Source organism: Acomys russatus, chromosome X (genome assembly GCF_903995435.1).
Source record: "Acomys russatus chromosome X, mAcoRus1.1, whole genome shotgun sequence".
NCBI classification, from domain to species: domain Eukaryota; kingdom Metazoa; phylum Chordata; class Mammalia; order Rodentia; family Muridae; genus Acomys; species Acomys russatus.
Window position 1 is genome coordinate 74,811,448 of NC_067169.1, and position 16,232 is coordinate 74,827,679.

A 16,232-nucleotide genomic window follows, 5' to 3' on the forward strand; every position below is an offset into this window, starting at 1 on the left:
TCTAATCTCTGGCTTGCTGATTCAACTCAGATGTTCTGGCTCAAACTCCTCTCCAAGCTGCCTGATTCAAATTGTCTTCTCTCTGCTTCTCACTGAATTGCTCTGCTTGGAAATAGTGCCTCTTAACCTCATGAATTCAATGGCACTCAACTGAATTGCACTGAACTGCACTACACTGTTGTGTACTCCTGAGCTTTATTGTACTGTCTTTCTGAATTCATTCTGTGCTGCTCTTAAGTAGCTTTTCTTTATTCTCTGTTCTGGTGAAAGTTGGGTGTATCCTATCTCTGACTCATTCTGCCAGATCTTTCTCTGATTAGTCTAGCTTGTCTGTCTCCCAATTAGATACCATTGTTTGGAATTAAATGCATATACTAAGTGTGTGTGTGTGTGTGTGTGTGTGTGTGTGTGTGTGTGTGTGTGTGTGTATTTCAGCTGCAGGGATTAATGGTATATACTAAGGGTCTGTCCATATTCCAGCCAGATCAAAAGGACCTAGGTCTTTGAGTGTGAAAGCTTGCCAGAGTAGCCATGTTGCTGTATTGAAGTTTCTTTACAAGTATTATGCTGTTCTAGTACAGTGGTGCTTGCATGTTCTTTTCCAAGACCTATGACTTCAATTGTCCTGGGTAGTTGGATAGGTATACAGATAACCAGGCACACTTTGCCTAGAAACAACTGGTAATGTTCTAAGAGTTTTGTGGTGGCTATTCTTGATTTTTTTTCTTTTTCTTTTTTTCCCTTTCTTCATTTTACTATATTTTATTTTATCTTTTGGTTTTATTTTTACTTTATATTTTACAACACAATGAATTACCTTTATTTTGGTATGCATCTGTGTTTCAACATTTAGTGGTCCTGAACATAGTGGGGAACATGGCAATCAGCCAGGAGGTTAGGCTCACAGGTCTGCAAACAGCGCGACACAGAGCTCCTTCGGGTCCCTGTGGAGTGTTTGTGGATCAACAATGAAACTGGACACTTATCAGGAAAGTGGGACAGAGGCAAGAACAAACTATTTGAATGCTAGGTGAGAGAAGCATGGGAGAATGGGGAATAGAAGGATCCAGAGGATCCTAGAAACCTACAAGAAGAACATTATGACAGGCAGATCTGGGCCCAGGGGTCCTGCACAAACTATGGCACCAGCCAAGGACAATATGTGCAGTAAACTTTGAACCTCTACCAAGATCTAGCCAATGGACAGGACATTCTCCACAGTTGAGTGGAAAGTGGTGTATGACTTTCACACATACTCTGGTGCCTCATAATTGACCACTTCCTCTGGATGGTGAGACCTGGTGGCACTCAGAGAAAGGATAGCAGGCTACCAAGAAGAGACTGAGGTCCCCCTCAGTCACAGTCATAGGGGAGGGGAGTAAGGGAAAAATGGGCAGGAGAGAGTAATGGGAGAATAAAAGGGATGGGATAACAATTGGTATGTAATATGAATAAATTAGTAAAATATATTTTAAAAAAAGAAACTTGAGTCCACAGGATCAGTGCCTTTTGTTCCAGCTGTCAGCCTCTGCATCAGACCCAGTGGGTGGTCAGAGTGATAGGAGAGCCCTGCTCAAACCTCTTCAATGTGCAAAAACAAAACGATTATGGGAAAAGAAACCAATTCAGAATCATGTGCAGAAGGACTTTCTGCAAGGCCTTTCTCTAGGCAGAACCACCAAAGACCCTGAGCACTGGCCAGTCTGTGTCACTCTGTGACTCCTCTGTTCACCTCGAGACTTGAGGGCAAAGCTCATGGGCTGATGGTACCAGCAGGGAAAAGGACTGAGCACTCCCTTTCGAGGCTGGTGGCAAGTGAACGAGGGTTGTCCGGAGCTAAGTGATGGAGGCCAGGTCCTTCCAATTTCATTTATGCCTTTTGGCCACAGAACGTGTTGGGCAGGTAATTGGAAACAAGGGAGTTGACAAGGGAGAAACCAGAACCTCTGGATAAAGATGTGGAGACAGAAGCCCTGAATTCCTCACTCATGGCCAATTTCAGAGGGAGGGGAGGGTTATAATCTAAGCTTTTGTTAAGAATGTAAGTGGAGGAGTGGGGACGATGGCTGTGATGGGGCATCATTTAAGACTTAAGAGAGCAGGGGTGCAGCCAAAGTACCCCAACCCAGCAGTAGTCCCACAGCAGTAGTCCCATGTCAGCCACTGGAAGTCTTCCCATCTATTCTAAGGGCCACTATACAGCTGTGGTGGGAGGGTAGGGTGGGCAAAGGCCATGCATCAGCAGCAGCTGATTGTGTGATGTGTTTGTACACAGTTGCATTAGCTGTCCCCACTGCTTCCAGAGGAAACCGATTTCAACACACCTTCTTGATCCCAGAAGTTCAACCAGGCAGACAGTGGTTATAGTCAACAGAAGATGTTACAAACACAACTTAGGTATTTCCAATGGACAAGTATTAGTATCACAACAGTGTCTCAGGATGAAATCTGTGTGGCGTTCCCTTTCCTGTATTTTAGGATCACAGATGTATCTAGAAAATTCACTACTGTGGAAAACAAGGTCTTAGGTTGGATAAGGCAGGGGAGGTTGGGGCCCTAGTGACTAATTGCTATAACAGTGTCCTTATGGTCTGTGTGGAAGCTTCATGTTCTCTTGTGACATCATCAAGTGTCAAAGTTCCTGCAGGATGACTTTGATGCTGTAGGAATTCTGCCACTTTGCCAGGACTGCTGTGGCTCTAGGATCCACCACTCCATTCAAACTACTCATGCTGTTCATATTGACTTTTGTTACCAATCTTACAGATGGGGGTGCTTTTGAATATATAGGCCCACATTCTATTTTAAGGCTGTATATTCTGTATTCATAAATTGTTCTTGGAGGCCCAATTATCATCCTTGTCCATCTTGTAAGCATCATGTCTTTGTTGCCCTCTAGACACCCCCACCCCATATTGCAATGCCATGCTAACTGTGTCATCCCCTACTCCTTTCTGGATTTTTCCAGCTCTTAAAACAGTTGGAAATTTTGAGAGACTTTTACTCACAATCCTGTGTTGGCTGCTATCTTGCCTTGCTGTCTCTCCAGTTTTACTTTTTTTTTTTTACTTTGTTCACTTAACATCCCAATTATAGCCCTCTTCCTCATCACATCCTGGTCCCATTCTCCCTCCCTCATACTCCCTCCCCGCTTCCCTATTATTTGACCTCAGCCTATCAAGTATCATCTGGAGTGCCAGTATCTTCTTGCTCTGTGGTCTGTCAGGGCCTCCCCACTAGGGAGAGGTGATCCATGATGGGCACCAGAGTCCATCTCAGAATTAATTCCTACTCTCCATCTTATGGAACTCAAAAAGGAGACTGTGCTGCCTATTTACTACATGTGAACAGTCTGGTCTATGTCTTCAGCATGCATGGTCCCTGGTCGGTGCATCAGTCTCTGCACAAACAATTCCTCCCCTCCTCCTCCTCCTCCTCTTCCACCTGAATTTGTAGCTCAATGGGTCTTCTTATGGAGCTCCTGTACCTCCAGGTCCTTCTGTCCCACAACTCCTCCATAAGACTTCCGGTGCTCCAAAACAAAGTTTGGCTAAGTCTCTGCATGGGTGGAGTCTTTCAATTAATCTCTATGGTAGGGTCTCTTCCTATTCCTTCTCTTTGACTGCTTCCAGTGTCTATTCTATGTGCCATTCTGAATGAGAATTAAGCATTCTCCCTAGGGTCCTCCTTGTTATTGCTTCTGTCTGAATTATAGTGTGCTTATCCTTTATTATGTGGCTAATATCTGCTTATAAGGGAGTATATACCATGTATGTCTTTCTGGATCTGGGTTACATCACTCAGGAAGATCATTTCTAGTTCCATCCATTTGCCTGAAAATTTAAAGATTTTCTTGATTTTGATAGCTGAGTAGTATTCCATTGTGTAACAATTCCAGTTTCTTTATCTATTCTTCCGTTGAGGGACATCTAGGTTGTTTCCAGACTTTCACTATTATGAATAAATCTGCTATGAATATACTTGAACAAATGTCCTTTTTGTATCCTGGAACATATTAGAGGTATATGACCAGTAGTGACATAGCTGCGTCTTAAGGTAGAACTATTCACATTTCTCTGAGAAAAGACTGGATAGATTTTCAAAGTGGTTATAAAAGTTGGCACTGCCACCAACAATGGAGAAGTGTACCCCTTTCTCCATATCCTCGCCAGCAAATGTGTGACTTGAATTTTTTATTTTAACCATTCTGACACATATAAACTAGAATCTCAGAGTTCTTTTGACTTGCAATTCCCTGATGACTAGGTATGTTGAGCATTTCTTTTAAGTGTTTCCTGGCCATTTGATGTTCCTTTTTTGGTTCTCTGTTTAGTTCTGTATCCCATTTTTTAATTTGACTATTTGATTTGGTGATGTTCAATTTCTTGAGTTCTTTATACATTTTGGAGATTTGTTTTCTGTCAGGTGTAAGGTTGGTGAAGATCTTTTCACAGTCTGTAGGCTTTTGTTTTGTTCTGTTGACAGTGTCCTTTGCCTCACAAAGCTTTTTGGTTGCATGAGGTCTCATTTATTAATTGTTGATCTTAGAGCTTGAGCTGTTGGAGTTCTGTTAAGGATGTTGTCTCTTGTGCCAATGAGCTCAAGAGTCTTCTCCACTTTTTCTTCTAACGGACTTAATGTGTTTGGTTTTATGTTGAGGTCTTTAATCCACTTGGACTTGAGTTTTGTACAGGGAAATGAGTGTCTATTTGCATTTTTCTATATGTAGACATCCAATTAGCTCAGCACCATTTGTTGAAGACAGTATCTTTTTCCATTGTATTGTTTTGGATTCTTTCTTAAAAATCAAATGTTTATAGATGTTTGGGTTTATTTCTGGGTCTTTGATTCAATTCCATCCATCCACTTCTCTGTTTCTATACCAGTACCATAAACGCTTTATTAATGCTGCTCTGTAGTAAATCTTGATATCAGGGATGGAGATTCCTCCAGAAGATCTTTCATTCTATAAGATTGTCTTAGATATTGAGGTATTTTTCCATATGAAGTTTAGAATTGTTCTTTCAAGGTCTGTAAAGAGTTTTATTGGCATTTTGACTGAATCTGTATATTGCTTTTGGTAAGAGGGTAATTTTTCCTGTTAATCCTACAGATCCATGAGCATGGGCTATCTTTGCATCATCTGATATCTTCTTCAATTTCTTACTTTAGCGACTTGAAGGTTTTTTCATGCAAGCCTTTCACTTGTTTGGTTAGAGTTATACCAAGATACATAGTTTTTGTGACTATTGATAATGGTATTCTTTCTCTAATTTCTTTCTTAGCTCATTTTTCTTTTGTATAATTGAGGGCTTCTCATTTTTTTAGCTAATTTTGTATTCATCCACCATGTTGAAGGTGTTTTCCAGTTCTAGATGTTTCTTGGTAGAACTTTGGGGTCAATTATGTATATTGTCATATCATCTGTTAAGTGATATTTTGGCTTCTTCCTTTCTAATTTTATCCCTTTGATCTACTTTAGTTGTCTTATTGCTCTAACTAGGTCTTCAAGTACTATATTGAAGAGATACAGAGAGAGTGGACAGCCTTGTCATGTCCCTGATTTCAATGGAATTGATTTAAGTTTCTCTCCATTTGGGTTGATGTTGCTAATAGGCTTGCTGAAGGTTGTCTTTAATATGTTTGGGTATGTGCCTTGCATCCCAGATCTCTACCAGACTTTCACCACGAATGGGTGTTAGACTTTGTCAAATGTCTTTTCAGCATCTAAGGAGATGATCATGTGTTTTTTTCTTTCATTTTGTTTATATGATGGATTTCATTGATTGATATCTGATTATTGACCCATGCCTGCATGTGTTGGATAAAGCTTACCTGGTCATAGTGAATGATAACTTTGATGTGCTCTTGCATTCGGTTTCTTAGTATTTTACTGAGTATTTTTGTATCAGTAATCATAAGAGTAATTGGTCTGAAATTCTTTATCTCTCTGTTGTGTCTTTTTGTTCTTCCAGTATCAAGGTGACTATGGCCTGGCCTCATAAAATGAGCTTGGTAATGTTCCTTCTGTTTCTTTTTTTGGTAGAATAATTTGAAGAGAATTGGTTTTAGCAACTCCTTTGAAGATCTGGTAACATTTTGCTCTGAATCCATCTGGCCCTAGGCTTTTTTTTTTGGGGGGGGGGAGAATTTTGATAACTGCGTCTACTTCCTTAGGTGACATAAGAATTTTTAACTCATTTACCTGGTCTTGATTCAGTTTGGGTAATTGGTAGATATCAAGAAAATTGTCCCTTTCATTTAGCTTTTCAAATGTGGCATATAGGCATTGGAATTAAGACCTGCTTATTCCTTGGATTTCCTTGGTGTCTGTCATTATGTCTTCCTTTTCATTTCCGATTTTGTTTATTTGAATGCTCTCTCTCTCTGCCTTTTTGTTAGTTTGGCTAAAGTTTGTCTATCTTTATTAATTTTCTCAAAAACCTGCTCTTGGTTTCATTGATTCTGTAAATTGTTCTCTTTGTTCCTAATTTATAGATTTCAGCCCTAAGTTTGATTATTTCCAGCTGTCTGCTCCTCTTCAGTGTTTCTGCTTCTTTTTCTTCTAGATCATTCACGTGTGCTGTTAAGATGTTAGTATAGGGTCTCTCCAATTTATTTATGAAGGCTGTTAGTGCTATGAACTTACCTCTTAGCACTACTTTCTTTGTGTCCCATAAGTTTGGGTGTATTGTGCTTTCATTTTCATTTAATTCTAGAAAGGCTTTAATTTCTTTTTAAAATTTCATCTCTGTCCTAGAGGCCATTGAGTAGGGAGTTGTTTAGTTTCCAGGAGTTTGTAGGCTTTCTGTCATTTCTGTTATTGAGGTCCTGCTTTAATCCATGATTTCCTGGTAAAGATGCAAGAGGTTATTTATATTTTCTTGTATCTGTTGAGGTTTGCTCTATCACCAAGTATACATTCAATTTTAGAAAAGGTTACATGAGGTACTGAGTAGAAGTTATATTATTTTTTGTTTGGGTGAAATGTTCTGTAGATATCTGTTATATACATTTGATTCGTGGTATCTATTAGTTTCATTATTTCTCCATTTAGTTTCTGTGTTAATGATCTATCTATATATGAGAGTGCTGTGTTGAAGTCTTCCACTAATAATGTGTGTGGTTCTATATGTGTTTTAAGTTTAGTAATGTGTCTTTTTTCTTTTTTTTTTTTTGCAATTTTTAATTATATTTTTATATCCACATTTATCTTATTACAAATAAATAAACTACTTACAGCAAGAAGAACCATGAAACAATAGGAAGTATATAAATGTTACATTCGTAATGTTTTGTCTATTTGTATTTGGCAAACTTGAAGAAAACATCCTTCTTTCCTTGGTGAGTCTAAAATTCTGAAGGAAAAGCAATATTTATCATATCTCATTGCTATCTACTTAAAACACCTATCTAGACCTGAAAACATCTTGACTCCTAAACAGCTAAACTTAGTTGTCAAACTAAACTATCGGGTATTCAATCCCATCAGAGACTTGAGAAGGAATAAAATTTAATTATGTGAGTGAACCAGAAGTGCATGTTAGTAGCTTCCAAAATGAAAAAATTACAGAGACAGTTTATTGCTTGAACAGCCACCCAAAACTTTTATAATGTTGAAGCATTATCTCTGTCTTCTGGTCCAATATATCTGACAGACATATTTGTGAGGCAGGAACTATTGAAGACAGGAGTCTTGGCAGAGTTTGACTGTCGACTCTGCCTGAATCCAAGCTTGCCCATTTTAAGACAGAATTCTGTCTGTGGCAGAAGCAAAGACATTTTTCCCAGTGAATGGCGTGCCCCACTTAAAGCCATCTCTATAGGGAGGTTCTTTGATGTTCATCATCTTCTTTGAGATAAGCTGGGTGTTGCCAGGTATTAACATGTCTTGTTGTCAAAGAATCTTTAAAATAATAAAGACATCTTTAAATGCCATATTCTCTAGGTCTCTGAGGCTTTGAAGACCGTATCGAACTATTTTACCTTATATATCTATATAATCATATCTATCTGTTGAACCTAGGATATATATTCTTGTGATAAAAATAGACTAATAATTGACATGACCATGATTTGATCAACTAACAAATAGCTTGTATTACTTAATTATCCTAAACAACCTGCAATACCACTTTCAAGGTTTTGGAAGTAAATCTTGTATTATAATTCAGTTGTATGGGTACCTCATATTAGAGTAGAAATAGATATAAAGTATGTGAAGAATAATCTTAAATTTGAATTCTATGGCAATGTATTAAAATTAAACTTATTTTGCATCAATATACAAAAATTCTATACCAATGAATTAAAACTAACCTTATTTGTGAAGTAACAATGCCTTAAGTTTAGGAGTGGATTCCATAATCTACTTTTTAGTCTATCATCCCTATATATTTCTATATTCCCCTTCTTTCTTTTCAACCCCTATCTCCATACCTAAGAAAGAAAGACAAAGGAAAAGAGAGACATCCCTGACTCCAACCTCATTTTCTCTCTGTACAAGACCAACAATACCTTATAACCAACTCCCAATGAAAATAAGCATCTGTAGGCCAAGAGAGCAAGCAAAAACCTACCCAACCCCTCTTAGGGGAAAATGGGGCATATTTTCTTAAGGTTTCCTCTAGCTGATTAGTAACATTTCTTTTACAGATTTGGTATTCCTGCATTTGGAGGTCATGATTGTGATGCCATCTTGGTGTGTTTTTCCTTTGATGGATATGAAGTATCCTCTCCCATCTCTTTTGATTAGTTTTGGTGGAATGTCTATTTTATTAGACAGTAGAATGGCTACTACAGCTTCTTTCTTGTGTCTATTTGCTTGGAATACCTTTTTCCATCTCTTTACTCTGTTTAATATCTATCTTTATTGTTGAGCTGTGTTTCTTGTATGCAGCAGAATGATGGGTCTTTTTCTCACATCCACTCTCTTAGCCTTTGTCTTTTAATTGGAGAGTTAAAGCCATTGATTCTGAGAGATATTAATGAACAATAGTTGTTAATTCCTGTTTCGTTTTTGTTTTTAATATTTGTGGTGGTAGAATGTGTGTGTGTGTGTGTGTGTGTGTGTGTGTGTGTGTGTGTGTCCTTTCTTTTGATTTTGATGCATGTTGGTTTATTTTCTGTGTTTTCCTGGGTATAGTTAGCCTCCTTTGGTTGGAGCTTTACTTCTCATAACTTCTGTAGTACTGTATTTGTAGCAAGGTACTGTTTAAACTTGCTTTTGTTGTGGAATATCTTATTTTCTCCATCTATGGTGATTGGATGTTTTGCAGGGCATAGTAATCAAAGTTGGCATCTGTGGTTTTTAGTATCTGCATGATATCTGTCCATGCCCATATGGATTCCATAGTCTCTTTTGAAAAGTCTATAATTCTGGTAAGTGTGCCTTTATATGTGACTTGAACATTTTCTCTTGCAGCTTTTAATATTCTTAATTTGTTCTGTACATTTCGTGTTTTGATTATTATGTGGTGGGAAGATTTTCTTTTCTGGTACAATTGATTTGTAGTTCTGTAGGCATCTTGTATGTTCATGGACATTTCTTTCTTGAAGTTGGGGAATCTTTCATCTACGGTTTTATTGAAAATGTTTTCTGGGCCATGGAGCTTGAAGTCTTCTCCTTCTTTTATTCTTATTATTCTTGGGTTTGATCTTTTTATAGTGTCCCAGATTTTTTCATAGTATAAAATTTTATTTAAATAATTTATATAAAATAAAATTTATATAAAATAAATATTTATATAAAATAAACATTTTAGTTTTCTTACTAGCAATTACTTAACATTGAATATAGGACAGGCTTCCTAAAAATCTGACAGTATTGTTGACAGGAAGATTTACAGAATCCAATAATTATACAAATTCAAAGATCTGTTATGAAATACTACATATTCTTTTTTATTTAAAGCCACTTTTTGTACTGGTGCTATTCCTAGGAATCAGAAGACTCAAATAACAACTAAGCCATGAGCTGTATTATTATTAAGAAATAGTAACATGACATTACCATACATATAGTAATTTTTCGTAATTAAGTAAATAGGTGTTTCCTTGACATCATCCATATGTATACATTCCATTGAATGCACAGAGAATGACAGTTGTCATGAATTCCCACATATCTGAGCATGTTTACCATAGAATATGAGAGAATACTTATTTAGTAAGTGAATGTTACTTCCTTCCATGTAAGATATTCAGCATCTTTAAGCAGGGTGGCTTGTTTGTACCTTCACAGTAACTGATGTGACAGTCAGGAGATTTTTAGTTTTATCATTTTTTGTGACCTATGTATAGATGACTTCAACTGTATCTTCTATACTTTACATTCCATCTTCTAGCTCTTGTATTCAGTTTTTGTTGCTTGTGTCTGCAGTTCCTGTTCCCTTCCTCAGGTTTACAAACTCCAGGATTGCCTCAGATTGTGTTTCTTTTGTTGCTTCTAACTCCCTTTTTATGTCTTGAATACTTTTATTCATTTATTTTATTTATTTCTTCCATTTGATTGTATTTTGCTGTAATTCTTTATAGGATTTATTAAATTCCTTCATCTGTTTGAATATACTTTCCTCTATTTTTTCCAGAGATTTATTTTCCTCCTTCAAGGCTTCTATCACTTTCTTTCTTTCTTATTTATTTATTTATTTTTATTTTATTAATTTATTCTTGTTACATCTCAATGTTTATCCCATCCCTTGTATCCTCCCATTCCTCCCTCCCATTTTCCCATTATTCCCCTCCCCTATGACTGTTCCTGAGGGGGATTACGTCCCCCTATATATTCTCATAGGGTATCAAGTATCTTCTTGGCTACTTGGCTTCTATCACTTTCATCACTTCAGATTTAAAATCTTCTTGCATTTTGGGAGTGTTAGTCATACGACCATGAGTTTTGTTGCTTGTTTTCTTGCACTAGCCTCTAGTCATCTGGTTGTCTCTTGTGTTACCATGGCTGGAGGCTCCTCAGATGGGATCTCTGCCTGTGTTCGAGGTGAACTAGAATGCTCAGCAGCAGGTAAATAGAGCTCGAAGGGAAAGGCTTCTTGCAAGGGATCCCAGCAACCTCTGCAGGATAGGTGCAGTGGGTGTTGGAATCTGCTCCCAGCTCAGCTATGCTGGGTTTGCTTCTGTGTCTCAGTTGGGTTATTCAGGAGAGGAGGAGGCTGAGAGAGCTCTAAGTCAAACCTGCTGTGATGCCCCTCAGGCCTCCTCTGGATTGTGAACAATGTGGTTTATGACCAGTGCCCAACTCACCTCTTCTGAGTCACCCACATGGGTCAGGTCAGTAAGGATCAGGTGGAGAGAGATTCAAATCCAACTCAGCTCAGGTGTCCCACAGGCCTTGTCTGCTGGTTTGCTGGCTGTATCCTGCTTGGGACAGTCAGGTAGGGGTCAGGTGCAGAGAGACCAAGCCCAAAGCTCCTGGGGTGTCCCAACGTTCTTCTAAGGATGGCAGATAATATGCATTGTGACCCATGCTGTCTCACTCTCTGTGTCCTAGATGGTCAAGGCAAAAGAGAATTTATATGTCTGGAAGCTGGCCTGTGCTCTGCTCATAGCAGCCAGAAGCAGTGCTCAAAGCACATCACACTGAATCATTCAAGCCTGCTTAGCTACAAAAATGAACCTGCAGCACCTCTATTCTTGTTTTTCAGCTTGATTACATCTGATAGAAAGTAAGAACACAAAATGAAGGACACACCAAGAGAAGTTTAATTTGAAGAACAAAGATCTACTTTTAATTTTCTAATCTGAATCTCTGAGGTAATAAGACAATACGTAATCAAGATTTGCTGAACTGGGAAAGCTACCACTTAATCTGGCCCACATCATCTGCTAGAAACCAATATAAGGACATGGATGAAGGAAGCATTTGCTCTTTGCTTGCTTGACCTCAAGTTGCTTCCAAGGCCATTCCTTCACTGGTATGAGAGTCTATTTCTTCAGGGTTCTGGCATATACTGAAGACTATCTGAGATACCCAGGCTGTGGAATGAGTAACTACTAGATTTCTGGACTTTCTGCTTAGAGGCAGCCATTGTCGAACTAGCTAGTAAGTCATTTTAATAAGTCCCATTTTAAAAGATTTCCCACAACTTTGGGAATATTTTCATTTTCTTCATGTTTCATTTCTTGAGTTTGTTGAGCATGCTACTATCCAAATTTTATCACATTATTTGTATATCTTTAGATATTATTTCTTAGTTTATTTTTCTGTATATATACATATATTCTATTTATTTTTCTCACACAATGTTTTGTTCATATTCTTTTCCACCCTATAACTCCTCTGAGATCCTTGACACCTTGCTATCCACCCAACTTCATGTTCTTTCTTTTTATTTTTATTTTTAAACAGAACATAGTTTATTTTATTTTTAAATACATTAATTTTATTGTGCATGTATAAAACAAACTACATACAGCAGGGAGAACCATGTGAAAATCATGAGTTCTATAAATATTTGGCTATTTGTATTTGTCCAAGTTTAAGTAAACATTTTTTTTTCTTGTTGGGTCTAAATTTCTGAATGATATTCAATATCTATCCTATCTGAACTCTAATAATTTAACTTCTTTATCTTGAACTAAAAAGATCTTATCCCCTAACCATCTAAACTTGATTACAAAACTATACTATCTGGCATTCAATGCCCATCAGAGGCTTGAGAAGGAATAAAACTTAAATTTCTTAGTGAACCAGCAGTGTGGGTTAGCAGCTTTCAACTTGTAGAAATTGACTTAGAAGGTTTATTGCCTGAATAGTCGCTCAACACTCTCTATAAAGTTGGAGCCTCATCTTCGGCTTTCTGGCCCAATATCTCTGCAAGACTTATTTACAGGGCAGGAACTATTGAGGATTTGCTTACCCTGTCTTGGCAGAATGTGGTCATTGACTCTGCCAGCATCTAAGCTGCCTATTTTTAGGCAGAATTCTGTTTGTGGCAGGAATGAGGACATTTTTCCCAGTGGCTTGTTTGCCACATTTGAAGTCATCTCCATAAGGAAGCTCTTTGATGCTCATCATCTTCTTTGAGGTCAGCTGGGAGTGGTCAGGAGTTAACTTGTCTTGTTGTCAAAGAGATTTGGATTATAAAAACAACTTTAGATGTCATATTCTGTGTGTCTCTGAGGCTTTTGAAGACCTTATTCAACTATTTTACCTCATATATCAATAGAGTCATATCTGTTAAACTTAGTATATATATTCTTGTGCTAAAATCCAACAAGTATTTGACATGCCCATGTTTTGTATCAATATACTGAATTCTATAGAAATGACTTAGACATAAACTTCATTATGAATAACAATTAAGGCCTTGAGTTAAGGAGTGTGTTCAATCATCTAGCTTTTGTTTTATCCTCCTTCTATGTTCCTATATACCCTTTTCTTTCTTTATAGCTTCTATCTCTTTACTTATGTATGAAAGATAAAGGAAAAGAGATACATCCCTGCATTTCACCTAGTTTTTTCTCTGTATAACACCAATAATGACTTATGACCACATCTCAATGAGAATAACCATTTGTAGACCAAGAGAGCAAACAGAAACCTATACAACCCCTCTTATATGTAATGGGGCATCGTTCTCTTCAGGTCTCTTCAGATTGAATTGGGGAGAATAATACCTTGAAAGGGGTCCAAGAAGACTGAAGAAAATAGTTAAGCAAGCCAGAAATTGCATTTGTGGTCCAGTTTCTAAATGTTGAGAGATTCCAGGCTTAGTAGGAGATTGAAATGGTGGTCCAAAAATTGGATCAGATGTTTTCTATAATGTTGTCTGGGAAGCTGTCCAAATCTGACAGGTAACAGCAACAGAGACATCGGGGATGGGGCTGGGAGGATCCAGGATGTCATCATCCATCATGCTGAGAGGAGTGAATCCTGCCAGGTCTGATCTAGCATCAGTGTCTGGTTATTTTCTTCTGAAAACATAATTTCTCACAAGTATATACAGTTCTCACATTATAATTGTATGAGGTGTGTGGGATACACAGAACAATTAAAGCTGGTTTTCTATTCATTGTACAAGTTGACATAAGACATCTGCAAATCTTCTTTCATGCCTTACTAAGAGTGGCCTCTAATATTAAGTCACAGAGAATCTGTGGCCAACATGAGGCCTCTCTATGCCTTTACATTCATATCTCTGCCAGTCTCAGAGCTGTTCCCATGTAGTGGGATTAGGAATATAAATAACCTGTTTGTTCTTCAGTTTGAAGTCTTTACATCCCAACTGTAGCCTCCTCCCTCCTCCCCTCCAGATCCCATCGCCTCCCTTATCAACTCTCGATCCCATCCCTTCTCTCATCCCCTTTCCCCCCCTCTCCAAGTCCTTATAAAGGGAATCCCTCCTACCCTAAAGTCTGACCTTAGTTTATCTAGTGTCCCCTGTACTACATATAACCTCTTCCTCTGTGGTTTCACATGGCTACCCTCTACTCTTGGTACTCTGCCCAGTGTCCAGCTTTTAATCTCTGTAACTGTCCCTATCCCCTGCTGGGTGGAGTCTCTCCTAGGATGTCTATGTTGAGTTAAAATCCACATATAAGTGAGTATATACCATGTATGTCTTTTGGGGTCTGGGTTATCTCATTTCCATCCAATTGCCTGCAAAATTCAAGATGTCCTTGTTTTTAATAGCTGAATAGTATTCCGTTGTGTCGATGTACCACAGTTTCTTTATCCATTCTTCAGTTAAGGGACATCTAGGTTGTTTCTACGTTCTGGCTATTATGAATAAGGCTGCTATGAACATATTTGTGCAAATGTCTTTGTTGCATGGTGGGGCATCTTTCAGATGTATGCCCAAGAGTGGTATAGCTGGGTCTTGGGGTAGAGATATTTACAATTTTCTGAGAAAGCAACATACCACTTTCCAGAGTGGATGAAAAAGTTTGCACTCCCACAGCAGTGGAGGAGTATTCCCCTTTCACCACATCCTCACCAGCCTGTGTTGTTATTTGAGTTATTGACCTTCGCCATTCAGATAGGTGTAAGATGGAATCTCATGGTCATTTTGATTTGCATTTCCCTGATGACTAGGGATGTTGAACATTTTTAAAGTGTTTCTCAGCCATTCGATATTTATCTATTGAGAATTCTGTTTAGTTCGGTACCCCATTTTTTAATTGGGTTATTTGAATTGGTGGTGTTTAATTTAATGAGTTCGTTATATATTTTAGATATTAGCCCTTTGTCAGATGTAGGGTTGGTGAAGATCTTTTCCCAATCTATGAGCTGTCTCTTTGTTCTGTCAACAGTGTATTCTGCCTTGCAGAAACTTCTCAGCCTCATGAAGTCCCATTTATTAATTATTGATCTTAGAGCCTGAGGTGTTGGTGTTCTGTTCAGCAAGTTGTCTCCTGTACCAATGAGTCTTAAGGTCTTACCCACTTTTTCTTCTAACAGGTTTAGTGTATCTGGTTTTATGTTGAGGTCTTTAATCCACTTGGACTTTAGTTTCATACAGGGTGATAAATATGGATCTATTTGCATTTTTTACATGTAGACATCCAGTTGGACCAGTACCATTTGTTGAAGATGCTGTCTTTTTTTCCACTGTATTGTTCTGCCTTCTTTGTCAAAAATCAAATGACCATATGTGTGTGGATTCTTCAATTCTATTCCATTGGTCTTCTATGCCAATACCATGCCATTTTTTAATACTGTTTCGCTGTAGTACAGCTTGAGATCAGGAATGGAGATTCCTCCAGAAAATTTTTTGTTGTTGTTGAATAAGATTGATTTAGCTATCCTGTTTTTTTCATATAAAGTTGAGAATTGATCTTTCCAGTTCTGTAAAATATTGTTTTGGTATGTTGCTAGGGATTGCATTGAATCTGTAGATTGCTTTTGGTAGGATGTCCATTTTTACTATGTTGATTCTCCCAATCCATGAGCATGGGAGATCTTTCCATTCTCTGATATCTTCTTCAATTTCTTTCTGCACATACTTGAATTTTTTTTATATAGATCTTTCAATTGCTTGGTTAGATTTATACCCAGATATTCTATGTTGTTTGAGGCTATTTTAAAGGGAGTGGTTTCCTTAATTTCTTTCTCCACCCTTTTGTCATCTGTATACAGGAGGGCTACTGACATTTTCATGTTGATTTTGTGTCCTGCTACTTTGCTGAAGTTGTTTATCAGCTGGAGGAGTTCTTTGGTAGAATTTTCAGGATCACTGATATATATTATCATATCATCTGCAAATATTGAAACA

At 37.8% G+C, this 16,232-nt stretch overlaps 1 protein-coding gene across 1 annotated transcript; it reads right to left on the reverse strand.

The window, feature by feature from the left end:
- Nucleotides 1-2,632: 2,632 nt before the first annotated feature.
- LOC127184820 (ubiquitin-conjugating enzyme E2 variant 1-like) lies at nt 2,633-2,941 on the reverse strand. Its single transcript, XM_051141206.1, has one exon. It carries the CDS (start codon nt 2,939-2,941, stop codon nt 2,633-2,635), a length of 309 nt encoding a protein of 102 aa, XP_050997163.1.
- Nucleotides 2,942-16,232: the final 13,291 nt, after the last annotated feature.

Excerpts from the sequence above, each read along its gene's own strand:
- LOC127184820 (XM_051141206.1), bottom strand. The coding sequence starts at position 2,941 with ATGACACAGTTAGCATGGCATTGCAATATGGGGTGGGGGTGTCTAGAG.